Consider the following 27,872-nt stretch of genomic DNA (forward strand, 5'->3'; position numbering starts at 1 on the left):
TACTATTTTTAAGTAGTGAGCATACTTTCATCTCATTTTTAGCTGCAATGCTGACACATCCCTTCAGTCCTCTTATGACTCCAGCTCCTGGTCTGGGATTCTGGATGAGTTTCGCTGGATCATGGACTGGAGACGCTGAGAGCAGGCTGCACCTTCTGTGTCTGCCTGGCACCATGTGTATGTTATATAAGAAATGGCTTCCTGGACTCAAACCCTCCCTCCACCCTCGCTGGCTTGGTGACCAGGACCAAGTCACTTGACTTCTCAGTTACTGGGTGGCCTGAGCTGCAAGAAAGGGATAATCACTGGAGTGGTTGGAGTGTCAAATGGGCTGATTCAGGTAAGGAGTGTCAGGAAGCTTCTAGCCAGGTGAGGCGGTGTGCACTTGTAGGGCCAGCTACTTGGGAGGCGGAGGCAGGGAGATGGCTTGAGCTCAGGAGTTTGAGACCAGCCTGGGCAATATGGTAAGAGCCAATCTCGAAAAATGAAGAACCAAATAAGACTGAAAGAGAAGTTTCTGCCCTAGAGTGCTACAATTATGGATCCTTACTTGTTTCTGGTTAAAACAAAGCAAAGCAAAGGAAAACAAAACAAAACAAAAGAGACTATCACATTGATTTTAGAGAGATAATATGCTCAAGCTCATCTTACCCTAAAAGCAGTGACTTTTCCTCCTGGGTGCCTTTGCCTCTCTTAGCACTGACTAGAGACATTCTTGGTGGTCACATTTGGAGAAGTGGATGCTTTAGGCTTTCAGGGTCTGGATGCAGGGGTGGCATCAATGCCCAGAGTCACCTCAACTCTCATGTTGGTAGTGGGGATTAAGAAACATGGCCCTAGATTTATGCCATATGGTGACCCCCTCATTGCACAGATGAGGCCTACCAAGGCGTCTTCTCAGGGCCCTCACCCAGTGGGGCAGGGATAAATGCTGTACACTGGCCTCCCAGTGTACATGCCTCCCAGTGCATGGCTCAGTTGGGACCCTGCCTATGCTGCTCTGTTGTGTCCTGTATTGGTGGCTGGCTGAGCTGCTGTTTTGTCCTCTGTAACCTGGCTCCACTGACTGCCCCTCCAGTGTTGGGCCAGGTCAGGAAGCAAGGGCTGGCCAGGGCTCCAGCACTCAGGCCATGCACATCAGCTGGTATGGAGGCTGAGGGAGGACCCTTCTTTTGGTGGGGGGAGGGTCTACTAGGCCCAACCTCCTCCTCGCCTCCCAGGATGCAGTTTGTGTGTTAAGTCACCAGGGTCCTTGGTGTCTACAGAGGCCTGGTTCCCTGGAGGCCCTGTTCTAGCCTCTGTCTCATGTCAAAGTTGGGTTCCTAAGAGTGGCTCTGGAGGTTTAGACTGCGGGTGGAAGCATCTGGTGATTTGGTCTCATGCACAGAAGAGAACAGACAAGGCCTGAGGGGGCTCAGCTTAGCCCCCTGCCCTGTGCTGGTTCTGTCCTGCTTGGTGGGGTTCAGATGTCTGAGAGTGGTGTCCATGCCAAGGTACACAAGAGCCCGAGGCCTGGGGAGATGAGGACAGCTGGACAAACAGCTTGAGGCCATGGGCCAAGCTCCTGCAGGACCTGGGGCACAGACGAGGGCTGAAGACAGCAGGGTGACCTCCCCCATGAGCAGTCCCTGACTGTGCCCAATGGAGCAGCTTAGCCTGGTGCATCTGAGAGGCCCTGCAGGAGGTGGATGTTGGTTTCGCCAGTGTGGGCTGACACGGACATGGGCATACATCTGTGTCAGCTCAGTTGTTCCCACATCTGCACATGCCACACAGATAGCAGGCATGTGGCCTGCATGTCCCTGTCCCCAGCCTGAGCTGCATGGCCTGAGTCCTTATTGCCATTTATTGAAATTTCCCATCTAAAAGAAGGTTTAAGGGCAAGAAGTGGATGCTGTCTGTTAGGGCTGGACCATGAACCTTGGGGAAGAGGCGGGCCCAAGGGACAGCAGGGCCAGGGCAGGTGGGAGGCTGGGTTGGCAGTAGCTGAGGCCCTGGAAGAGGAGGTGGGTGGTCTCACTGCACCCTCAGAAGGCTGTGTGTGGTGTGCAGACCCTCTCCTCCAGGCCCCTTTGCAGGGCCCATGGCAGGCAGGCCCTTGCTGGGTCGGTGTGGGGGGCCAGGTGGGCTCCTCCCTCAGCTGGGGCCCAGGCCCTCTGTGCATGATTTCAGAGGTGTCTTCTGGGCTTCCTTCTCTGCTTCCAGCTCCAGCTTTGTCTCCTTTGCTGGTTTGCACCTGGAACAGAATGTGGCACCAGCCTGAGTCCCGCTTGCCACCTGGGGCCCCGGTGGGCAGAGGCAGGAAACTCACCACTTCTGTAGATCCTCAAAGTTCTCTGGCAAAGGGCGATTGAGGGTCTCAGGAAGGAAGAAGGCAGCGCTGCCCCCCAGGAGTGCCATGGTCCCATACACAATGTTGGGGATGAAAGGCTGCACCTCGCCCGTGATCTTTACCAGAGGGGCCATCATGCTTCCCACACGGGCCCACATGTTGCTGATGCCCAGGCCAGTCTGCCTGGAAAGTGGTTAAGGGCCAGGACTGTCAGGCTAAGGGGCTGGGGCCCCTGGGCAGAGGCAGGAGGATGCCCCACCTAGCCCGGTGTCCTTTGGCCTCAGGCCGCACACCTACCGAATGACTGTTGGGTAAAGCTCGCTGGTATAGAGGAAGAGGCAGCTGAAGGAGCTTGACAGGCATCCCTTCCCAAACACAGCCAGCGCTGTCCTCAGGATGTACATGTCTGCGGGACAAGGACGTGTCAGGGGCCGTGGAGTTCAGAAGCACTTGACTGTTCTTCCTTAATACATCTTTTTCCCCTGTTTCCTCTGACTGCCAGGAAGCTCAAATCCAAACTGGAAGGTAACACCCCACTGCTACTCTGGACGCTTTGCATGCTGTGTGTGTAGCTGTATTTTTTCCTCTGATCTCTGATTCTCTGTTTCCCACTTATATTTTATTGTATGCGTCCGTGCCCTAGAAGGTCTCAAATTCTCCAGAAGACTGACTGATGCCACATGCAGAATGGTGCAGGGCATTGGCACTGCAGCCCCTTGTGGCCCTCCCAGCCACTCACCCTTGGGTGTCACCAGCAGAGACAGAATAGTCCCGCCTGCCAGGAGCAGGGTGGAGGCCTGGGTGATGTGCCGGCCTAGGTAGCTCACGGAGAGGATGGTGATGAACTTGGAGGGGATGTCCACTCCCCCAAAAATGATCTGGAGGATGTAAATGTCCACCCCAAACTCTTCCACGCCCATGGCCAGACTGTAGTAGGCAAAGCCAGTAGAAAACCTGAGGGCAGGGAGCTGGGTTGGTCTGGTGGCCAGGCTGACGCCTTCGGTGCCAGGGTGCTGAATGGCTTCTTTCTCAGTGGTGCTGTCTGCCTGCAGCTATGGGGTGTCTGGGAAAGGGCCAACGTGGTCACAGCAGAGCAGCCCACAGCCAACCCTTAAAGGTAACTGAGCAGGGGTACAGCCCGAGAGCCTGAGGCAGGAAATGTCCGTGAGAAAGGGGTGGTTCATCGGCTGTCCCTGCTTCCTCTGTGGGCCAGGACCCCTTTGCCAGGGACTGGGCTGTGGAGGTCCTGCTTCTAGGCTTTGCCCATTGCCCTGTGCGGCTATTGTGGGTAGGGAGGGCGGTGGTTACCAGCTCAGCGAGAGACAGACAGTAATGCGGCACAGGGTGGGGTTCCGGAACAGGTCCAGGATGTTGTACTTGGCCTTGGCCAAGGCGATGTCCTTCTGCAGGCTGAGCTTCAACTCCTTGGACCGTGGGGGAGGAAAGTATGGTCAGAGTGACCAGGGGACCCGAAAGAAGGGCCAGTCCCCCCACCTTACCTCTATGCTGAGCTTTTCCCCTTCTTCCTTCTTGCCATTGAAGGTGGCCACGCGCCGCAGTGTCTGCAGAGCCTTTGAGAACTTTCCAGAGAGCACCAACCAGCGGATGGACTCCGGAACCCACCTGTGGGCAGTCAGGGTGCTGTGGCTCCTCCCTGAGCTCCCAGAAAGCCTGGAGGAGTCACGGGGTGGGGGCCTGGAAGCCGGGGTCCCCCTCTGTAGGTTCTATGGGGTTCGAGTTGGGCCATTGTCCTGGGTGGTGTAACTGTCACCTTCTCCTTCCAGAGGGGTTATTCCTCTGCACCATCCATTTGTCATTGTCATCTTGCTGGGGCAGGGGTGGTATATTCAGGGCTCCTGCACCGCACCCTCATCTTCTGTGGTCATGGCCCCTGTGTCTCTTGGGAAGTGGGGGCTGGATGCCAGGGTAAGGCTGTGGATAGGGGAGTGGACTGGGGCCCCTGATTCTCCTTGCTCAGGACCAACTCATGTGTATGTGCGCATGCATATGTGTGTGTGTGGGTTTTGGGATTGGGTGTATGCATTGTATTACTCTCCCAGGCAGGTAGAGATTAGATCTGGGGAGAAAGGAGGGCTATTTGGAGGTGGGTGTGCAAGGCAGGTGGCTCCACTTTGGTCCTTGAGGGCACCTTTGGCCTGGCTCTGGGAGGCCCTAGGGCAAGGACTTTGGTGATTTTGTCTCAGACCACTGGCCGCTTGCACATTGCTTCCTGGTGCTGAGACCTGACTTGTGCTGTGCACTTCTGTATCCCCCTAAACGTCCCCAAAATGCCTGGCCCATGGCCCCAATTCTGACAGCAGTGGCTCCTGGGGAATGGGCCTCTTGGTACCAGGCCAGGCCATGAAAGTAGGCAACAGGCTGTGTCACCCATTGCCCAGAGAACACACACGTGTGTCAGAGTGGACAGGAGTGTGTCCAGCCACATCTGCAACCACCTGTCACCTCCTGACCCTGGTGGCTATGGATAGCTGGGGCGCCCCAGACTGCTGTCCCTGTAGCAGCTTCCATCTTTCATCACAGGGAAAGTCTTCTTCCAAGTCTTGGGTCCTGATCTGTTCTGTGGGGATGACATTGCTGCCATCCACAACTATGCTGGGGGCCAGAGACTAGGGGAAACAATCTCCAGGGAGCTGCATTCTTACTGAGTGCTCAATAAGTTGCCCAACATTTTCTAGGTGCGTCTGTGACTCAGGGATGCTGGTTCCAGCAGTCAGGGGGCTCCCTGCCTTCTTCAGAGTGTTTGGGCTCTGCTGTTGACAGTGAGCTGTGCCCATGACGGATCTCCTGTTGCTTTCTCCAGCCCCTTGGATTGTGTAGATTTCTCTTCCAACATGGCTCCCAGACCTCCCCACCATCCTCTTCCTGCAGTCTCCTCTCCTCTGTACGCAGGGCTGTCCTTCCATGCCAATCTGTCCAGACTCTGGCTTGCCGCGCCAAGCTGGGGCTGTTTGGCTTTCTGTGCTCTCCAGCGGCCCGATCCAACCCCGTTCAGCCCAGTGACCCACAGTCCACCCCTCTAACACGATCCCCTCATCTCCCTGCTCAAACCAGGGCTGGGAATGGGCAGGATGGGCTGTCCCTGGGTGGTCCTGTGGCATTGGGAAGGAGAGGAAAGGGTCACGTACCAGGTCAGCAGGGAGAAGACGAAGTAGGGCACAGACACGGTCAGCTGCAGCCAGCGCCACTGGGGGATGGCATAGGCCAGGCCAGGCAGGAGGAACTGGCCAGCGGTGTAGAAGTAGCCAATCGTTGTGGATGAGATGGCCCGCATAGAGGTGGGCACCCACTCTACATCTGTGGGAGGAGCCCGGGGATGCCAGTGTCATGCCAAGGCTGCAGCTTGCACCCCCCCCCCAGCAGCCTGGCCCCACCTGCAGAGCTCATCGAGGCTTGGGAGGGGGCCGCTGGGCATCTACTCCCCAGTTCCCATCCTGACAACTGTGCCTCTGGTGGCATCAGACTTTCCTTTATCTGCACACTGGACACAAATCTGTTCTTAATGAAGTTCCAGACTGAGGAGGGTCCTCAGGATTCATAGCTGCTTTTATTTTTGAGGTACTGGGGGTGGAACCCAGAGGTGTCCAGCTTTGAGCCACATCCCAAGATTGCTTTAATTTTTATTTTCAGACAGTATCTCGCTAAGTTGCCCAAGGTGGACTAGAACTTGTGATCCTCCTGCCTCAGCATCCTGAGAAACTGGGATTTCAGGTATGTATCACTGCACCTGGCCACAGCTGCTATGTGGCAGCTGTTATGCTTGTGGGACCTCTGGGGTCCTGACAAGGGTGGCTTCTTTGCCAATACCCTGGGCATCCTATGGGGGGGTCAAGCTGGGCCCACTCCTGGAGTCTGGTGGGCTCCCCTGCCCTGCACTGTGCCCCTGCTCACTCAGAATGACGGTGCTCAGGGTGACACCTGAGATGCTGAAGCCACACAGGAAGCGGAAGACCAGGTAGACTGGAAGGCTGGGGCTGAAGGCTGTGCTTGAGCCAGAAGTGGCCAGCAGGAGGAAGCTGAGGGTCAGGACGGGCTTGCGGCCAAACCTGCAGCAAGGGACGGAGGTCAGTCAGCCACACGTGCCAAGACCAGTGACTCTGCAGGTTGGGCGAAGGGCTGTGACCCCACTTTTGCCTGCTGCGCGAGGACAAAGGGGTGCCTATCACTCGCCCTGCAGACAGCATGGCTGGTAATTGCTGTTTTCCAACCAGTCTGCAGTTAGCATTGAGTTAATGAGTGACCTCTTCCATCCCCAGCTCATCTGACCATGGAGCAGGGGTCAAAGGAGCAGCCCCACAGCTGTGTTGAAGCACATGGGGACCTCGGGTCTGGGGGACCAGAAGCTGCAGCTATGAGGGCTGGGATAGGTGGTGGCCTGGACAGGTGGACCTCCCCATACCCCCTCGCTGCATCCAGCAGAGATGAGCCTCACCTGTCAGATATCTTCCCCAGCGTCAGGCCCCCAATCAGGATGCCTGCCATGAAGATCGACTGTGCCATCTCCTTGAGCTTGGCGGAGCCGCACACCAGGTCCCACTGCAGAGGTCCAGATGGGCACTGGTCAGAACCCTCCTTCCAGGCCCAGATCTCCTCTGCCTGCTTGCGTCCTATGGCCCCTGCCCATGCTGTGTGACACAGTGTCCCTGGGGCCTGTGTGGCCTCTAGCTCTCTGGCCTGACCTGTCTTCTATGCTGTCCATGTCCTGGCAGTTCCCTGCTCCCCTCTTCTCTTCCTCACACCTTGACCTTACCCCCTCCTCCAAGGGACATCACTGCTGTCTCCCACCGTGCCCACTGTCAGTCTCTGCCACAGTCCTTTCTGTGTTGCCTCCACCTCTCATCACCCCACAAAGCAAGGTCTCCTAGGAAGGAGCTGTGCCCCACATCTCACCGCTCAGAGACTCTAGAATGCATGCACCATGCTCACCACACCAGCACAAGGTCCTGTCACTCTGGCAGCAGGACCCTCTGTGTGCTACATGGCTTGTCTGCAATGTTGTGGACAGTGCTGTCCTCCCCCTACCCTAATGTCCCCTCTCTTTGCCCTACTCCCTTCTCTCTGCACAGCCACCAGCACCCCTAGGGCCCCTGGTCCCCCTCTGTCCTCCTGTCCCTGTGACACTGATGACTGCTGATACCCAAGATGCCGCCCCATTTCTCTAGCAAGCTGACTTAGCTGTTGCTTGACAACTCACTTAGGTGGCATCACTGACATGGCTCAGACTCAGAGGGACGTACCCCCTGTCCTTGCAGATCCCAAGTGAAGTGACTGGTGCCCTCTCTTTTTAAATAAATATTTAAAAACGTGTCTTGTTTGTAATAGACAAATTCTAGTAGCAGATGTCTGCGACTGCAATGTGAGATTTCGCCCCGAGGGACACACATGAAGTTTGTCCTCTTGGTTATTTTGAAGCCCAGAGGGCTCTGTGAAGTCACTGTGAGATGGATCCCAAAGTTACTCTTCTAATGGAGCCCTTCCCCCGGTCTTCCCTAGTCTGGCTCTAAAAATTCACTTTTCAGGTTTCACAGGTGAGCGAGGTCATCCTTCCGATTCGTCCCTCTCCCACTCTGTGATCCCTCAATCTCTAATCTCTAACTCACATTTCCTGAAACTGGATCTCTTCATTTCTACTGCAGCCATAGAGTGCAGGCCCAGCCCTTCTGCCCTGGGACTAACTGTGATGACCAGTCCTGTTTGAGGACTTGTGAGGCTCCAGACATTGCTATAAGTATACCACCTCTGTGATTAACTTTCTGAATCATCAACGACCTTATTATGTAGTGCCTCACAGATTGGGAAGGTGAGGCCCGGAGTCTCACTGTGATGACCTTCTGAGGCACCCTGGGCCTTTACCCTCTCTCCTGATGATTTGACAAATGGTGTTTGACACCGAGCTCTAAGCTGTCGTCTCTCCAGGAGACTCTCCAGCTGGCTGTGCCCTTTGGGTTGGCAGTGCTCTCGGGCCTCCTGCCTGGCCCTGTGGGACCTACCTGTCGGGCCTAATCTCCTGCTAATCCTTGCAGAGCCTTTTGCTCCAGCCACCCTGATTACTGGTGTAATGAAGTGGAGAATGGTATCCATCAGAAATGCCTCCCAAGAATGCACTGGAAAATGAGAAAATGTGGGAACCGAAGCTTTCAGGGTCAGGAACTTGTTCCTACTCTGCTCTAACAAAGGTAGGGAGGGCAGTGTGGACAGAGACACTGGTGCCACCTATTGTCTCCATGCTTCTGGCCTGGAGGGCCCTTCTAGTCCCTCCTAGATGTGAAGTGGCTGAGTGCTGTGCATGTGTGGGGTGCGGACAAAGGAGGGGACAGGAGAGAGAAGGAAATGAGGGTATGTGAGGAGGACAGAGGCTTCTGGGACTCTGGAGAATTGAGAAGGCGACTCACTGTCGAAATTCACTTGTCCCTCCAGGCACCCTAAACAGTCGTGTGGCTGAGTGGAGAATGAAAGCCACCTTTGTACTCAGTGCTGTCTCCTTTCTCACTGGTGGGGATGGTGAAAATGGAACTCTGGAAGCCAAGTGCTATGGATACCCCTGGGGACCCTGAAATGCTTCTCACCATGGAGCCCTTATAAGCTGTGGATTCCTGTTGACTCTTTAGGGTTAGCAACATAGCCTATCCTGATTGACCCCATAGTTAAGAGTTTCATCTCAATCTCCATGATATTTAGTGCCATAAGTGATTTGCACACACTCATGTTTATACGAGCATAAGCCACAATAGTTAAAACTTGGAAGCTGCCTGCCTGTCCATCAGCAGACAAATGGACAAAGAAAATGCTGCAATTACACACTGTGGAGCACTGTTCCGCCACCTAGAAAGCTAAACCTGAGTCATTCATAGGAAAACAGATGTACATAATGCTAGGTGAATTTAATGGCTTCTGTAAAATGAGAAGCCTCAAATATAAATAACTTAAGGAGCAAAACAAAAGCAAGAAGGCAGGAAAGAGAAGGTAGGCTCTGTGGAAATGAGAGTCGGAGAGGAGGAAGGGACGAGGAATGCATGTAGGCTCCCAGGACCAGTGTGATCTCTGGGCTTCACAAACACACGTGGATGTGTCAGCATGAAACCTGTTTGGATTAGTTCAAGGCTGCTGCCTGCCCCCTGGCTGAGACCAGATCTGCAGGGGCGTGGTGTCCACTAAGGGACTTGAGACAACGTAGACTTTAGCACAACTGTCACAGCTGGCTTCTACCAGAATCCTCAGCAACTTACAAGAAGTGTCATTCCTGGAGTGAACTTTGAGTTATGTTTAGAATGTGTCAAATCCCTAAAGCTCTCCAGGCCCAGGATCTGCTCTGCCGCCATCCTTCTCCTGGTATACCCTACTCGATCGACATCATCACCCGGCTGCCCCACACATGCTAGGCATGCTTTCTGCTCTGCAAGTGTGACATGCACCATTCTGGGTCTGGAAGGTCCTGTCCAAATGGGCCAGCACCTCCATGTCTTTCAGACCTTACTCAATGTCATCTTTCCAGTGAGGGCTTCCTGACCACCCTGTTAAAAATTGTAACTCTGGTATCCGTTTCTCTTTACCATACTCCATTTTCTCTGTAATTCAGAGGGGCTGCATAGTTTTCCATTTTTGTGGCTTGTATTTTTCTCACTGAGGACATCAGCTGGATGAAGGTTAGTCGATGGCCGCTCAATGAACACTTGTGGAACTGAATGGGATGGCAAGCTGCGGAGGCTGATATATGGTATCTATGTGAGAGGCCGCCTGGTGGACCCTTAATCTACCACTACTGGTGTTCCATAAGAAGAGGAGACATGTTCAGGGAGAATGCCATGCAGTGACCGAACCAGATTTCAGCACGGTGTGTGGTGTCCAAAGCAGGAAACAGTTAAAGAAATTTTCCACTTGCAGTGTGGTTTGCTATGCAAGGGCCCAAGAGGTGCCCACTGTGAAAACTCCCAGCAGAAGCCTGGGTTACTACGCCAGGTGTTGAGAGTGGGTCTTGTTTCCTTGGGCTCTCTCTCATGCCAGCATCCTGTCCTCACCTCCAGAAGGGTGCAGGTTGCATGGAGTTCTAGCTGCTTATTGTCTTGTTTTCTGTAAACTTGTGGAGGGCAGAGCACTCATCATTTGATTTTCAATATGGCCTTGACCATGTTGCCTGTTACCTGTTGGCAATTCTGCCTGGCATTTTGCTCCAAGTCCTAGATTGGCATTCTTGGTCTTTCTCTTTCCTTCTTTGGAGTGCAACAGAGGCCCAAAGGAGCCAGGTGAGGAGAGGAAGGATGAGGAGCTCCTCGCTATGCCTTTTTGAACAGTTAATGTACCAGGCAGGCAGCAGGGAAGAAAGAAAGCTCTCCAAACAGTGTGACAATAACGTGAGGAAGTAGGCACCTAGTTTCACAGAAAACCCCAGGCTTGGAGGGCAGGTCACGTGTCTGAGCACAGTGCAGTCATTTCAAGGCAGAGACTCACACTCAGGCCTGCAGGTTCTCAGTCAGAGTCCCTGACCTTGACCACTGCTTCTCTGGATCGATGCGTGGCCAAAGAAAGCTGCTGTGGAAAGATGTGTCCTGAGCATCATGGGATAGGGTGGCCCAGCAGGACTCAAGCAGAGGAGGCTGAGGCCAGCCAGAGCCAGGGCCAGGCATGAGGAGATGAGAGAGGCTCAGCAGCCAAGCAGCAACGGGAAACAGGTGGGAAGCATAGGGGCTGAAGCGGAAGAGAAAAGGCAGAAAGCAGCCTGTGCATATGGGAAAGAGGGCCCTTGTCTAGGTAAGGGACAGTTGCCTTATTTTGGGCCTTTTACAGCCAGGTCCCATGTTGGGGGATTACTGTTGCCCCTGTGAACCCTTGGACCTTTGAGGGACCCTGTCCTGGGCATAGGGCCAGGAGGACTGGCCAGGGTCCTGGGGGACCAAAGCCCTGCCCCTAGGGTTATATGTCCGTGACCAGGTTCCTTGGCTACTCTGTGCCTCAGTCTTTTCATCTGGACCTGTAGGACCAGTCCAAGAATGCTTGCTTCTTGGACTAGCAGATGGTGGCTGGATAGAGCGGCACTCTGGATACAGAGGCCATGTCCTCATCATTGTCTTGTCATCGAAGGCCCTTGAGCTAGCACCATACCTAGGAGCACGGGCCTCTGTAAGACAGGGTCCTGAGGTTGGCTGCCAAGAAGGCAGTGAATGTGGTCCCTGGTCCCTTCTGAGAGTCAGAAGCTGGAGGAGAAAAGGCAAGGGCTGAGATGCCAGCCAGGAGTGAAAAGATCAGAAGGCACGACAGAGATGATACAAGGTGGAGATGACTCTGTTCCAGCAGCCACTAGGTCCTCCAGGGGCACGTGTGGACATGTGTGCAGAGGTGTATATATACACATATGTGCACACATATATGCATGGGACTGTGTGCTCTTGCACATGTGTATGCCACTGTGCATGTATACATTGAGTATGTGTGAGTGCATGTGTGTTTGGGCATATAGGTGCGTGCATATATTTATGCATATGCAAGTGTGTGGATGTGTCTGTGTGTGTGCATGTGTATGTATGAACATGTATGTGGTATGTGTGCAGGAAGGCTTCTGGGAGCCCCATGGGAGCCCAGAGGATGGGGGTCGATAGTCTCCTTTAGGAGCTCACGGCCTAGCACCCAGGTTCCCCTGTTCTCCAGACTTACAAGAAAGGCCTTTGTGTCCTCTTAATGTCCTAGCAAAGCTCCTCTCCAAATCCCGACCTGGTTTCTGCTCCATGAGAAAGGAATGTGTGGTCTCCCTGCCAGGAGAGCTTAGGCTGTTGGGGAGGGGGAATGCTTCTGCCCCTGTCTGGACCCCATGTTGGGATCCCCTCTGGTTCTTCTCGACTGCCCCATGTGTGGCTGGCCAGGCCAGAAAGGATCAGGTGGAGAGCAAGGAGGGCTGCAATGTCGCTCCTCTCTCACTGGGTCCCAGCTCACTTGTAAGCACTACCTTCCTGTTCCCAGGCTGCAGCCACCACTTAGCGCCAACCACTGCTGTGCTGTGTCCTTTGATCCTTATACCCACTCTCCTAGCCCTTTTTATTGACAAGGAAACTCAAGTGTCTGGGTTTTGTGATGTCCCCAGTAACTGGCAGAGTCAGGATGTGAGCTCTGACTGTCTGGCTCCAATTCACCACCTGCTTTCTTCGTTCTTCTAGTCCCACACAGGGCACCTGCCTTTCTCTCTACCCCCTTCCTTACCCCTATCCTCCCCAACAAAGCAAGCACCTGCAGTCCCCACCTCTCAGTCAGAGTCCCCAGGGAGCTCCTACTCTGTCCCCTGGGTACTGCTACATAATCTTGAGAGATCTGGTGTGCAAGAGGGCATATGGGGCCTAGGATGCTGATTCACACAGCCAGATGTTGAGCGAAGACTGGGGTGTAGCTAGCACAGGAGTACAGATACTTGGCCTCTCATGAAGGCTGAGCTACTGCTCATGGGGACCTTGGGAGCCTACCTGGGGAGCAGCCCGGGAGGGTAGCAGCTCCCCATGACCACCAACATCTGTGTCCTGTGTAGATGAGGGAATCTGCAGACCCCACTAGGAGAGGGAATGACTCTTCACTCAGCACTTACTTGGCTCATGCCAGGGCCTCCTTGGTTTGCAGAGGTGGTGGAGACACCACCCTGTGCTGGGTGAGACCCCAAGGGGACTCTGCCTGGGTGCAGGGCACAAGTTAACCTCAATCAAAGCTGGAGCTCTGTAGCCTTAGGGGACATGGGTGCTGGGCCTGGTTCCAGGTTGATGACTCATGTCACCATTTAGAGATTCAAGGCATTGGTCAGGGGCCATGCCTCAGTTTCCCCATCCTTAAAAACAGGATTGGAACATAGGTATCAAGTGCAGAGGGCAGGGTGAGGGTGAACACAGCTCCCATGTGTGGAGCTCAGGGCCTGGGCACCAGGCAGCTGCAGTGCTGGTGAGGCTACAGTTTGACTGCAGCCCATGGGTTTGTTTCTGTGCTGAGCTCTGTACTTGCAGGCTTAATCCTTTCCCTTTGTCTTCTCAGATGCACTGCAAGGCCTCCTGAGGTGAGAGACTCCATTCCAGGCCTATCTCTGAGCCCTCCCTGCCCTTTGTCCCCATCACCAGGTCCCTTCCACTCCACCTCCATAGTCTGTCAGGTATTTATCCACTTTGTCTCTGTCCGATGTCTGGGGCAACTTGTTACCACGTCACCTGCTGTCAGAACAAAGCTCCCTGAGATCTGACCTCCACTCTGCAGCTACCAACGACCCTCAGGTCAAGGAGACCTGAGCCATTGAAGTACTCCTGTCATCTGCCATCATATTCAATGGCTCCTCATTGCCTCATTACGGAGGCCACAGCTTTGTCTTCTGCCCAGGTCGGGCCTCTCTGGTGCTCTAAGTTGCATCAACGGCCCACTCCTGGCAGCTGCGGCCTTTCTGCATGGTGCCCTCTCTGCTTCTGTGTCTTCCCATTTGAGCTTACCACACACTGGGCTCCCCCAGCCCCAGCTGCCCTGGGACACCTGCCCTGGCTCCCCAGCACTCTGGTTTCCCAAGTATGCATTTGTTCCCTCCACAAGTATCCACTCCTCAGAGCAACTCCCGGCTGGCTGCGTTATTCCAGGTGCTGGGGCAGCAGGCGGCCAGGCGGCTGGAAATTCCTGGCTTGGGAGTGCCTTAATACCTCACGCTACCCTGCCCCCAGGCTGGGTCTGTGTCCTCCCAAGGCTGCTTGTGTTCTCAGGCTCTCTGGCAGAGGCACCCGGCATTGTGTGAATTCATGTTTGGATACAAGATGCATTTGAGCTGGACAGAGGGAGGAAATGGGATTCTAGGGGTGCGGGAGCCCTGGGTGTCATGCGAAGAGCATGGTGCGTGTTGATCCCAATTGCACCTTACTAGCAGGATGGCCTCCAGCATGTGTGACGCATTCAGAACCATGTGTGTGCCTCACAATCGCTCTGTACAGAAGTGAATCCTTGCCTAACACAGAATAACAGGGGTCTGAGGGTGGACAGGCCTGGATTCAAGCCTCACCTGCCCGCCAAGGAAGTCAGGGACTGGACTGAGCTTCAGTTTCCTCATCTGCCTGCTGCCTATGACCATCTTTCTGTGGAAGCTAGCTGAGGCCTCATGAGGCAAGACTTGGACCCTTAGGGCTCATGGACCCTGGGAAGTGGGTACACCCATCTCTGCCCAAATGCTTCTTGTTCCAGGAAGTTTTGTGCTTTCTCTTGAACTCCCATAAACACATCCCTGTGCCTGTTAGCAGCCTTAGCTATAAATTGCGGTCCTGGCTGACCAGTCCTGTACTACCAGATAGCCCGGCCCTGAGTCTCCAGAATGCGAGATGAAGACAGGCTTAATGACTGAAACCCAGAAGACTGCTTGACAGTAGGTAGACGCTCAGAATATACCACTTTCCAGGCCTTCATCTTCCTACTCAGTCTCTACTGGCCTGCCAGCTCACAGAGTCATGGATTCAGCCCTACAGTCTCTAGAGGTGGGAGATGACAGAGTCAGAGAGTCCATGTAGGACATGATGCCCTAGGGTGGCCCTGGGGTCACTCCCCCTGTTGCTCAAGCCTCTGTTCCAGGTGCCCCCTCTGTGACCTTGCCCACCATGAAATTTGCCTCTTCTTCCTTATGACTAGGGCACCTTGCCCAACACTGGTCTCTCACCCCTGGGCTACTTCTCTGGGAGGCTTCTCCACTGTCCACCCATCCTCTCCTGCCCAGCAGGCAGGCCATAGGTCATGGTACAGAGGGCTTTAGAGATAGAGCTGTGCTTCTGTGTGGTGCCATCATGACTTAAGAGTGGGCCTCAAGGCTATGGACCAAGGGACAGGGCCCCGTGCTGGGCTGGTCATTGCGCAGGCTGCAGCAGCCTTCTGTTACATGTGAAAAGACCAGCACATTGGCACCTGACCTGTTCTGCCCACCCAGCTCTGTCTCACAGCCTATTGGTTATGAGTGGTACAGGGTGTATGGAGTCCCAAGGTGAGGGTGTGGGGGTCCAGACATACCTCTGTCACAATGGTGTCCCTGGTGGTATTGTAGACCCAGCCATCCAGGCAGGGCTCAGTGGCCACCTGGGTGGTGTTGGGCATGCTGCTGTTGGGCTTGTGTGCCAAGCGGAGGCACTTCTCAGGCTTCCCACTGGGGTCCAGGAGGGGCATCCAGGTCTCCTCAGAGGCGTTGGGGGGTGGGCGGCAGTGGTGAGCAGGGGTGGTGGCTGTGAAGATCTGCAGCAGGTTGTGGTTGGCCATGCCAAGAATCGGGAAGGCGAGCAGGGCTACGTGCAGGTACTGGAAGCGGCCCATGCTGCCCACTCGCTCCAGGAGGTCTGAGAAGGTCATGGCGCCACGAGGGAGGAGCTGGAGCTGCAGGGGGATCTGGCTGGGGAGAGGGGCACGTATGTGTATCTGATGTGTGTGCATGTGTGTGAAGATGTGGACTCGGAGGTATCCACAAACTCACCTATGGACAGGGGCTGTGTCCAGCTATGTGGGGCATGCAGGAGCAGGGTGTCTGCAGGTGTGTGGACACAAGGGCACAGCTCTGAGTATGTGTGCATGTGCATGTGTATATGCTCAGCTAGGCTGATCACATCTGCCTCTGCCTGGGATGGCAGGGCCCAGGGGCTGCCGAGGTGGGAAGGGCCCAGATTTCCCCAGGTGGTTGGGGATTTCCCTGATTGCTCCAGACAGATGCACTGGGGAAGGGACAATTGGGGAGGCTCCCGGAGCCTGGAGGCTCTGGCTTCAGTGTTTCCCTCAGCCTGAGTCCCTGTATCAAGGCACAGAAGAGCCCAAACTGTTCTTGGGGCATCCGGGGTAGGGATGGCCATAGCACGGAATCAGAGCCTGGCCTAGGGGTGCCTGGGTGAGGGCTTGGGTACCCTTGTCCCTTCTCACCTGGTGGCTGGTCTTCTCTGGTGGAATGGTGGAACCGTCACTGGAGCCCTTGCTCTGTCCTAGGTAGGGTCCGGCAGCTGCTGGGTTGGACTGCTTGGCTCCAACAAAGCTGTGTTTGGGCCTCCCCAGGGGGGCTTATATAAGGCATAAGCTGCTTCCCAGGCTAATGTTTGACTTTCTTTGCAGGATTAACATCCGGCAGGGAGAGTGCTGTGGACCCAACAGGCCCAGGTCTGAAGAAAGGGCTGCCTCAGCGCAGCCTGGGGGTGGGGAGAGGCTGAGGCTGGGGGCTCCTGGATGGCTCGGTGCTGGTGGCCTGATGGGCTCACCCTGGGTCTTCTGGGAACCCCCAGGTTCTAGGATCCTCCTGAACTAACATCCTGGGACAAGGAGCTGAGCCTAGTGGCAGGAGAGGAGCTCCTGACCTCGAGGGGGCAGTGTGCTCCACCATTCTGCCCCTTCCTGACTGGCATTTCTAGGTGGGTCCGGGGTGTTCTGCCTCAGACAGAGGGTGTCTGGTGTTGTCCTCAAGCCTCTGACAACACAGCAGTCAGGATCTCCTAGCCCTGGGACGGCTGCTGGGGACCCGCCCCAGCCCCTGTGGTTTTGTTTATTCTTTGGACATGATTTTAATTATATAACAAGTTTCTTGAAGTGTAGAAAGTACCGATAGGCAAGGGCAAACCAAACCAAATCCCAGTCTCAGCTGGTGGGGGCATTCTGAGGGATGGCAGGGAGTCACATCTAGGCTCACACAACCCGGATGAGGTGGTGTTTGCCTCAGGGCCTGGATTCTCCTCCAGGTCTGAGTGTGTTTGTGGGACCCTCCTTGGGAAAGTCAGCCACTGCTCTCTATCATGTTGGTCACCTCTGCCTGCCTGTTTCTCATCCTCTTAGGTGTCTGGGGGGAGTCCCCATTGTCTTTCTGTGCCCCTCTACTATAGTGTATCCAGCTCCAACCTCTATCCAGTACCCTGAGATCCCCCTGCAGGTCCAGTACCTCCACCCTGCTTACTCCCTGGGCCAAGGAGATTATTGATGTTCTTCAGAGGCCCTAGGCAGCGTGAGATACAGCCATCAAAGGATGATTAAATTACTATCCAAGGTTGTTTTAGGAAGGTTTTCACCCTAAGGTGCAGGGAATTGGCTGGCTGACACATGAGACCCCTGCTCTGAGTCTTTGCCCTCTTAGAGATTTTCTGGTTTTCAGTTTGCCTGGGCTGTCCATCTGCGCTGTCCCAGAGGAAGGCTGTTCAAAGGCACCCGGCTATTTCCTTAGGCTGCTGGGGTCTAGCCAGAGTACACAGTCCCTACTGCCCTGCGGGGACAGCTGCATCCGGGTGTCCCCAGCCCCCGGCGGATGCCACTGGGTTCCTGATACCTGGATCAAGGTCACCTCCCCTGGGCCTTTCATTTCTCTTCACTAGTTAAGTAGCTTTGGGGAAAAAAAAGCTTCAGAAATCTTTTATCCAAATAGGATATTGGGTTCAGAAGATCAATCTATAAAACAGATACAGAGGAGCTCTGGCTTGAGGGAAGAGGCGGCCATGGAGCTTGCTGTCCTTACCCTCAGCCCTAGGTAGCTCCACTGGGGAGCCTCTCCCCTGTATTAGGGTCATCACTTCTTACCTGGTGTGATCTTCAACTCAGATGTGTTCAAACTGACTATTCACAAAAAGGAATTATACATGTAGCTAATCTTACATGCTAAGTATGTTTTTAGTTTGGTGTGCAGAAATAGATTTTTTCTCTTCTCTCTCTCTTTCTCTCTCTCCTCCTCCTCCTCTTTTTCCTCCTTTTCATCTTTGTGTAAACTCTTCCAGAGTCTTAAACTGAACTGGATTTGATTTCTACTATGCTCTGGCAGTTTCTGGCTTTGAGCAGGAAAAGTTCAAAAAATCATCTAGTCCACCATCCTCATCTTACATGGAAGAGAAAATGAGGTCCAAAGACAAGGAACAAGTGTCTGATTTCCAGCCTCCCTGAAACCTTCACAGTAGATAGTTTTCTGAATCTTAAGTCCTTTGAGGCAGAGGAATCTTATTCTCAGGGTCAGTGGATGAGCAGAGGACCTCATTGAATATTCATAGGGCCATCTATCCTCCTACCACTCATCCATCCATCTACTCACCCACCCTCCCATCCAACCATCCATCCATCCATCCATCCATTCATGTATCTACCCATCATCCATTCATCTATCCATCCATCCATCTACCCATTCACACCCATCTCCCCATCTGCCCATACATTTATCCACTCACCCATCATCTGTCCATCCATCCATCTATTAATAATTTATCCACCCATCATCCATTTGTCTGTCTATTATCATCCAGCCATCCAACAACCCATACTCATCTGCCCAACCATTCATCTACCATCAATTTACCCATCCGTTACTCACTCATCATCATTTGCATATCCATATATCCATCCATCCATCATTCATCCTTCCATTTAGTTATCCATCATATTCCATCCACCATTCCATCCATCACCCATCCACTATCCATTATCTATCCATCATCTACCATCATCCATCATTCATCCTACCCACCATAAATTCATCAATCCATCCACATCTATCCATCTATCCACCCATCATGTATTCACTTATCCCCCACTCATCTATCATCCATCCATCCATCCATCCATCCATCCATCCATCCATCCATCCATGCATCACCCATCCAATGTGTACAACTGGTTTGTATGTTTGAAGGCTCATGCTGGGAACCATGATCCCTACCCTACCTTACCCTGTGTTATATGCAGTTTAGGAACAAATGTAGCACCAAGGAGACTAACCTCAATGGTACAGGAGATGACTTAGTATGAGGACTGGGATTGGAGTGGGTTATCTGAAGAAGGTGGCACTTGCGCTAACATCAGCTTTCTTTCTTTCTTTTGGTATGGGGGATAAACCCAGATATTTGCACCAGCTAGGGAACTGTTCTACTACTGAGCTACAATCTAAGTTCTTTTAAAATTTTATTTTGAGACAGAGCCTCTGAACATTGCCCAGGCTGGCCTTCAACTCAAGATCTTCCTGATTCAGTCTCCTGATGGGTGGAATTACAAGCATGTACTCTCTGCCTGACAACCCCAGGTTCTGACAGTTGTGGGTGGGTGAAAAGGGGTCAGCAGGGAGAACTGGAGAAGTGTGTGAGTTCAGGGTGGACTGGGAAGTAGATAGAAAAGTGATGGATCAGCAGGGGCAGCACCTCTTTCTTTAGGGGTGTGGTCTTGGGCTTGGGCAGGAGGTCTCTCTCCAACAGCTCAGAGAAGCTGGTGCTTACTGGGCTTCTCTATCCCTTGGGTGGGAATGAGAGGCTCCTGAGGCTTGCACCAGGAGCCAACTGAGGCAGGCTGGCTGGTACCAAGCTTTAGCTCTCTGTCCCTTGCCTCTTGTCCCTTTTAAGTCTGCCACCAAGCAAGATAGCCATCAACTGCTGCTGTCTCTGCCCAGGGCTGAGCAGGAGTTGTGGGCTTGTGAGCCCTGTCCAGATGCTCAGAGTGGCCCTGATGGGGAAGGTGAGGGGGTTGGCAGATCCTCAGGGCCAGGGGGAACCACTCCCTGGTGGCTGAGCCCAGCTTCTCAGCCTGGACTTCATCACTGACTGTTAGACCTCTGAGTGTGTGTGGGGGCCCTGCCAGACCTAGCTTCAAGGCAATCTCTACCATTGCCCCTCCTTGTTCCTTCCGTGGGTCAGGACTGACATTGCCTCCTTTGACCAAGGAGTCAGGCAGGAACATGAATCTTGACTCCATCACTTGCTGGCAGTCCTGTAAGTCTCAGTTTCTCACTGTAAGATGGGAACATGGGATTGCTGGGATTTCAGGTAGAGGTATAAGGCACAGAGCCAAGCTCATAGTGAATGCTTAGTTTTAGGGTTGGCGGAGGGAGTGGGCTGAGTGCTCCACACAGGAAGAGGAAGAGGAGGAAAGAAAGGAGGGAGAGGAGGAAAAAGAAGAGGAGGAGAAAAAGAAGGAGGAGGAGGTGGCGGCTGACAGGTGACTCTTTGGCTTTGGGATGTTGGGCTTCCCAAGACCTCTGGGATTCCTGGAATAACCTTATCCAGTCCTGCTGGAGCCCATCACGTGGTTGGACACCTGGTCTTCCACTGTCACCTCACATGGCAAGTACCATGGGGACAGGAAGGGGACCCTTAGATCCAGGCAGTGACTTGGGTCCAGGGCTGGTAGGGCTGAGAATGATGGGGAGTCACCCCCTTCTGGTGTGTGCTATGCAAGACATCTCCTTTCTCAGGATGATGTTGCTCTGGAGGAGACAGGGACCTAAGCATCTCTGTGATTCTCCAAGGCTCCCACCCTGGAGAACTACCAAGAGTTCTGGGAAAGGATCTAGGTGCACCACAGTTCCCATCCCCAGCACAGCTTTCTGCTCCTCCAATGTCTCAAACCTGAGTGTGACCCAGTGACTTGTGTGAGTGGGTGGCAGGTGCCCTGTATGTGGGTGGCAGCAGAGCTGCAGAGCCATCCCGGTCTGAGGGGGGCAGCGGCGCCCAGCACTGGCTGTTGTTGCCATGGGGACATGTAGGCTCCAATGCCAGATCCTCAGAGACTTTAAAAATAGCTGGAAATCTGGACTTCTGTGTGAACATTTTCCAATTGTGTGGGCGACCCAGCCTCCAACCTTCTGGAATTCCTTTGTCTCTCTGCTTCCTCAGTGCAAAGGGAGGAGGGTGCTGGGGTTTGTGCCTCTCCCTGCTGGTCTCCAGTGCTTGCCCATTCTGCTAGCATCCAGGCGGGGCCTTGTGCAGAAATGGGTGCTGGAGATGTGTTCCAGGGAGACATAGTGTCACTTTGGGGTTTGCAGACCCACAGGGGGCAGCAAGGAAACAGGAACCAAGGAGCCCATGTTTTGTGTCTGCACCCTAGGCTAGTTTCCCACATGGTTCCCCTTCTGGTTAGAGTTGTATGGCTTCCTCTAGAGACACCATGCACAGTGGGTGGTTGCATCTGGATTCATATCATCCCCCTCCTAGATTGTTTCAAAGGCCAGCTCCTTCCTGGCTCTTCTCCCAATGCCACCTCCTCCAGGAAGACTTCCAGGGCCACTTTAGCCCTCGAGAGAAGTGCCCTGGCTCTAGGAAGCCTTCTCAAAGTTGCCATGTGCTTGAGGCCTACTCTTGCTGGTTGAGAGGTGAGGAGAACAGGGCCTGCTGTTTGTTCAGTTCTTTCATTTCTGCAGATGAACCCCAGTGACAAATCTCAAAGTTGGAGGTTGTCAGTGTGCCAAGGGTGCAAAAGTCCCTGGCCTCATGGGTATCTGGGACTCTGCAGGAGAGTTCAGATGGGTGCTGCTCTCTGCAGTTCTTGGCTTGTTCCCTCCTGAGGAGAGAAGGGCCCTGAGGGACAGAGGCAGTTTTCCTGTGATGGAGACACAAGTTGGTCCTGTGTGTGGAGGTCAGATAACTCAATGGTAAAGGCACTAACAAGCAGACCTAGCTGTGTGGCCCAGCAGGTCTAGGCTGGATGGGCCAGGTGTCTGGAGAACCCTAGCTGAGTGGGGCAGGCACTAGTGTCCCATGCAGGACTCCAAAACCATCCTGGTTTCATCAGTAAAGGGGTGTAAAGGAGATAAACATCATTAGGAGCAGCAAAACCAGACATGATTGGGCCCTGGGACCAACGTGCCTTGGCAGAGGGAGAGGACCAGGATTCTGAGCTATTGGCAGCTGAGTCCTGACCCTGCTGCTTTGTGGCAATGTCATACAAATCACCCTGACCTCTGAATTCTTTCCTGGCTGGTGGAGCTGGAACTTGGCCTCACACTTGCTTGGCAGAGGGTCAACCTGGGAGCTGCATGCCCAGCCTTGGTCACACCAACCTCTCAACCTGTGTGTTCCCACCACAGGAAGGGGACAATACCACCTGCTCTGTGTGCTATGAGGGCTGGTGTAGCTCCCCGGGGTCCCAGCCCCAGTGTGAGCTCCTCAGGGCCAGACCCAGATTGCTTCCCAGATCCCAGAGCCTGGTATTGCGTGGGCTCAGAACAAATGTTGTTGGCTGAGTGAGCAAGATGACTGTGACAGGGATAAATGTCAGCTCCTGGACGAAGATCCTAGGGTGCAGCTGCCGGGAAGCAGTGGAGACTTCAGTGCCATCCTCTAGAGAGGAGCTGGATTGAGGCAGTAGGTGAACTTTGGGGTGTGAGGCCAGGGGAGCCCTAGTCCACCAGGCCTGGAGAAGTTGGGGCACGGAGCCCAGCAGGATCTCCAGTCCTGTTGAATTTCACTCGCTTTCATAGCTTGCTGGTTCTGGAACCTCAGTTTCCTCATCTGTAAAATGTACAAGCCACACACAGGTCAGAGGTCACTGGGTTGTGGGAGATGGTCCCATCTCTGCTTCCCTCCCTGTTCTCCCTGTCCTTCATGGGTTGTTTCATTCCAGGGGACAGCTGGAAGCTAGGCAGTGGGTGGTGTGCAGCATCTGTTCCAATTTTGGGGGCTGGCCCGGGACTGTAGGGGTGGCTCCCCCACCCTTCTCTGCTTCACAACACTCTGCTCAGCTTGCTTGCTCCATCCCTGTCCTGCTGTCTCTGTCACCCTTAGATCTCTGACAAGGTCCCTGCCTCTTGCACAGCGCCCACTGGTGGCTGTGGGGTGCCATGTCTGATTTCACAGGGTGTCTTTCAGCAGGGGACTGGAATTAGGTATTTTGGTAAAATCTTGAGCCTCCATCATCATAGGGAAGAAGACCACCCTGTGGTACTCATGGACAGAAGGATGTGTGACCCTCAGTGCCATGTCTGGGTGACACAAAAACAGACCCTATGATTGTGAACAAGGAGCGTCCAGCGCAGAAACTCCAGCAGCACAGTCCTGATGGGGCTGCCTGGGCTGGGGACAGAGCCTCTGCTTGAGGGGGACGGCAAGGTTTGGAAGTTTGTGATGACAGTGACAGCACTACAGATGCACTTGGTGCCCCTGATCTAGATACTTAGACTCGATTCGATGACATACTGTGTGCTAAGTATATTTTACTGCAATAACAAATACCAAGAAAAATGTTAGTCCTGCCACTTAAAGGCCAGGTGACCTTGGTCAGGACACTCAGTCTCTCTGAGTTTCAGTTTCTTCTTCTATGAAGCAGGGGACAATAACTTCCACTTCACTGCCACCCCCATCCATACTACTGTCCTCCCATGGCCTCCTTGGCCATGGTGGCCTCCTCTGTGGTCTCCCACTGCTCTGTGCCTCCCTGTCATCCTCCTCATCTGAGAAGTCAGAGGATCAAGTCACTGTGCCGTGTATGCTGTCCTCCAAGTGTCCCTTGGTTGGCTGTGTCTGACTCTGCCCCCTCCCCTCTCCATACTTTCGGCCACCCCAACCCCACCTTGCTGTCACTTTGTTCCTTTCTGCTGCCAGACTTGGCTGACAGGTCACGGCTCCTGGAAGCATTTTCTGGTTTCCCCTGCCATTGATGTCTGAGCTCAGGTGACACCTGCTCTTCCTGGGATGCCACTCCTCCTGTCCACTGAGTGCCACCTGGCCTCCCAGGCTTATCAATACCATCCTGTTTGATTTCCTTTGTGGCACCTGGCCTTCTCAGAAATGATCTTATCTTTATGAAACTGGACCACTCACCTGCTGGATTCGTAAGGTGCAAGGCAGGAAATAGTTTCACTTTCCTTCTACCCACATTCTCTCCTGCTTCTCTCTTCCTTCTCTTGAAAATCTTTCAGCTCCTGTAGCTCTGCCAATCTCTTCCAGGTACTAGGCCCATTTCAGGCATGAAGAATTTATGTCTTTTAGAAGATACCCGATGATTCAGATGCTGCATGTCATGATGTCCTACAGCTGCTTTCAAGCACCTCAGTGAAATTCCACAGAGCTGAGAGTTGGTCTTTGGTATCCACTGTCCAATATCCTTGTTTTCAACCGATTTCATATCAAAAGTGTGAAGACTGCATTTGTACGGAACTTGTATAGACTTTCTTTGTCATTCATTCCTAAACAATACAGCATAAAGATATCTATGTCCATTCACACTAGTTTAAAAAGTACCCAGGGATCAATTTAGCCAAGGAGGTAAAGAGCTCTACAGTGAAAATTCCTGAGCACTGAAGAAATTGAAGAGCTGCAGAAGATGGAAAGATCTCCCACAGTCATGGGTGAGCAGGAAGAAAGTTGTCAGAATGGCCATGTTGCCATAGGACACCTGCAGATTTGGTGCTGTCCTCAACAGTGAAAGAGTTTTGGCCCAGGCTGGACACTGTAGCTGGAAAAGCCTCAGCCGGAACCAAGGAGCTCCTATCTCCCCCACCCCTAGGGATTTACTTATGGCGCCAAGGGAATGCCAACGGGCTGCTTGTGCATCCCTAATGCTCCTCAGGCACCACCCCTAACCTAAGCTACAGGTATGCCTCCACTCCACGTGTTCCACGGAGAGATCGCCGACGGGGTGGGGTGGGGTGCTGCGCCCCAAGGGATCGGGGGTGTCTCTCCCCGCATTCCCAAAATAAAGGTCATTTATATTTCATACTTCTTATCTTTTCAGCTGCCGCCGGTCCCCCACAGTTCTATCAAACAGAAGTATGGATAAGAACCCTAAAATTCATAAGGAAGCAGGAATAGGCAGCCTAGCTATCAATTTTGGAGGGAAGTATTACACACCTAACTTTAAACTATGCCACACACCACAGTAACAAGGACAGCATGGTGACAGCACAAAAACAGTGGACTGAGGCGATAGACTAGAGGACACAGAGCCAGACCTACACAGTGACAGCCACCTGATTCTGAACAAAGGAGCCAAAAGGACATTGGTGGAAAGATAGCCTGAGGTGGCTCTGTCTTGTTCCTCCCTTGCTCCCTCTCTCCCTTCCTTCTTTACTGTGTACAGGGGCTTGAAACTGGGGGCTCTCTACCCCTGAGCAACATCTGCAAGCTTCTTTTATTTTTTTGTCTTTGAGTTAGGGTCTCATTAAGTTGCCCAGGTGGGACTTGAACATGAGATCCTCCTGCCTCAGCCTTCCTCAGCAACAGGACCACAGCCTGAGCCACCAGGCCTGGCTTGCTCACTGACCTGTCACTTTGTCTCTGTCTCCTTTGCCTTCTTTTCTTCTGTTTGGCTAGCAGGGCTTCTATGACCTACTGAGACAATCAGGGTAAGCTCTCCCTCATCTATGTCACACACGGTGAGACCACCCCGGTGCTGGGTATCAGGACTCTGGTGTGGGGAAGTGCTCAAACCCAAAGATGTGCTTCATCTTTTACCAGATTCAGCCCTGAGCTGCAGGCCTCTGAGTTTTAACACTGAGGAAAATCCAGTCCCCCGTGTCCAAAACACACTGTCTAGATCCATATGCCCAGAACCCTGTGCAACACTGATGAATTGAGTTTTACTGTGTGACATCACCCCCTACATTCAACAGCTTGGAACAGCACATTTTTGCTAGTGCACAATTGCTATGGATTGGGGTTCTGGATCTGGGAGAGAGAAGGAAGGAAGGAAAGGAGGAAAGGTGAGAGGGAAAGAGGAAGAGAGGGAGACTAGATAAAGAAACAGAGGTACAGAGAGAGAGAGAGGTAGAGGGAGAGAGACCACTGCCTTGGAAGTGGCAGCCTGACACCTTGTTTCCTGGTGGCCAAGTCAGTAAGTGGGGCTCCTGGGCAGAGGAGGGTGGCAGAAGGTCCTGATACTAGGGGGTCACTGAGGAACCTTCCAGGACATCTTCCAGAATCCAATAGACACCAGACACCAAATGAATCAAATTACCTTTAATGTTAGTAGTGGGTTCGTTTCCTAATTCATGATAATAAGTTCAGACATCTTAAAACTAGCACTGTTTTCCTGAATCACCAATTAAATGGACACTAAACACCTCAGCAAGGCTGCACACCCCCCAGTGTGGAAGGTATGGTCAGCAAGTCACGTTTTGGGGCACACGCAGCAGGGAGCCCACTGATTTATCCTTGAGGGGTGCCTTGGTTGACCACCCTGATTTTGGAGGGGAGGGTTGGTTTTGTGGAGTTTTTTCCTTTCTGTGGATGCAGCTTGACCTCAGCCACTAGGCTGCTGTGTTGGGAGCCTGGTCCTCAGTGGGAGCACCGAGGAAGCTGCAGAGCTCTGATGAGCAGGGCTGGTGGGTTGTCCTCAGGTCCAAGGGGCCTGTGGGACTCTATATCACTCTGAGTCACTGTTACCTGCAATAACAGCTCTCTATGGCCAAGTGAATGTCAGTACCATGACCTTTGACCTCCATAATGGTGCAGAGGAAACCCGTTTTCCTGGTAAGGTTGCCTTGCAGTGGGATTTCACCAAGAGAAACCAACCTGGTGACCAGAGGCCTCAGCTTCCCCACGAAGTTGACTCTCCACTTCCTAGACTGCTGCTACTCAGCACTCCAAACCATGTAACTTTGCTTTGTTCATGTGGATCTGAGCGTGTGACTTCTGAGCTGAGACATCACAGCACTTGCTTTCCACGCTGTGCAGGGTGTGGGGGGAGGAGATGACAGCAAGCTGGCCAAGGCACAGGTCCCTCTGCCTGGGACGTCACGGTCAAGATCATTTTTGAGAATGACAGTTGTCTTGCTTTCCATATTTTCTCTCAAGTAACAGACAACTTTTTTGGTGACATCCAGGAAACACAGATTCCAGATTTCTTCAGTAGGTAGGGATGATGAAAACCTCATTAGACTTAGGGGCTAAGGACATGGGCAGAGATGATGGCATGTCCAACGTGACGGCTCAGCCAGAGAGAGCACAGCACCCAGACTTCAGCCTTGCTCCTGTCCTCGCAGACGAGGCTTCCAGATGGCTTTGCTAAATATAACAAGATGCTAATCAGGCAACAGACATTTCTAATACTGTGAACATGTCGGTTAGGCACCATCATGACAGGACATCAGAAGAAGATGCTAAAAGAATGCCACCCACGGGCCCAAAAACCTACTTGATGTGACCAAGCTGAATGGTAAAGAAGGAAGTGAAGTCCAATGACTAATGGCTGGGGTCTGTATCACTTTGGAAGTCCTGCCCTAACTTGAATTCATGCCAGTCATAGCTAAGCGTGCTGAGCAGCTGCTGGTTTAAGGATTGTTCTACAAGGGCTTCTGCCCCGCAAATGAAGCCTGCATTCTCAGCCTCTCCTGTGGTGGTGTGACCTCTGCCCTCACTCAGAGGGGTGAGAGGACCTTGCATTCTTCACCGCTGGTTATCTGTTGTGCCTTTCAGTGCAGTGTGCTCTCCAGGCCACCCCAGGGTGTGGTCCTCATTATCAGGGCCTGAAGTGATTCCCTCTCCTACCCATGTCCACCCTCTGGATGCCTCCATCCAGGGAGCTGGCTTTGAGTGCCTGTGGCACAGCACCATGCTCTATTGCCCGTTGCTGGAAGGCCTACCTCTGCCACTCTGAACAACTGCATGAGTAGGAGAGGGCCTTGGGTGGAAAGGGGCCATTGGGGTCAGGGTGACAGGAATGGGAACCAGAGTGGCAAAAGGGCCTCTATGGAGCCCACAGGAGGAAAAATCTCAGCCATTCCTCCACCGTGACCCTGGACTCTGTCATCTGTTTTTTTTTTTTTTTTTGTCTTTTTCCTTTTTTATCGGTACCAGGGATCAAACTCATGACTGCCTGCTTGCAAGGCAGGCGCTTATGCTGCTGAGCTAAATCC

At 53.2% G+C, this 27,872-nt stretch overlaps 1 protein-coding gene and 1 long non-coding RNA gene across 3 annotated transcripts; one reads left to right on the plus strand and one right to left on the minus strand.

Moving 5' to 3' along the window:
* The first annotated feature begins 2 nt into the window (after nt 1-2).
* LOC134470999 (uncharacterized) lies at nt 3-7,656 on the plus strand. The gene is made up of 3 exons (XR_010040299.1): nt 3-340; nt 5,981-6,414; nt 6,607-7,656. It is a non-coding gene; the product is annotated as an uncharacterized LOC134470999 (long non-coding RNA).
* Nucleotides 1,828-16,766, minus strand: Slc22a8 (solute carrier family 22 member 8). 2 transcript variants are annotated; one of them, XM_003467841.5, is made up of 11 exons: nt 16,223-16,766; nt 15,332-15,700; nt 6,783-6,886; nt 6,242-6,396; nt 5,479-5,647; nt 3,832-3,955; nt 3,641-3,756; nt 3,072-3,286; nt 2,630-2,738; nt 2,312-2,515; nt 1,828-2,236 (listed from the first exon to the last, which is right to left on the minus strand). In XM_003467841.5, exons 2-11 carry the CDS (start codon nt 15,662-15,664, stop codon nt 2,137-2,139), a joined length of 1,629 nt encoding a protein of 542 aa, XP_003467889.1. In that variant the 5' UTR covers nt 15,665-15,700; nt 16,223-16,766; the 3' UTR covers nt 1,828-2,136. The 2 variants fall into 2 exon arrangements, with proteins under 2 accessions (XP_003467889.1, XP_005002906.1); XM_005002849.4 differs by having other exon boundaries at nt 15,332-15,704.
* Between the last annotated feature and the right edge of the window lie 11,106 nt (nt 16,767-27,872).

The sequence above is a fragment of the Cavia porcellus genome, unplaced genomic scaffold (assembly GCF_034190915.1).
Source record: "Cavia porcellus strain 051 isolate PalLab524CR breed Dunkin Hartley unplaced genomic scaffold, mCavPor4.1 scaffold_17, whole genome shotgun sequence".
Lineage (NCBI taxonomy): Eukaryota > Metazoa > Chordata > Mammalia > Rodentia > Caviidae > Cavia > Cavia porcellus.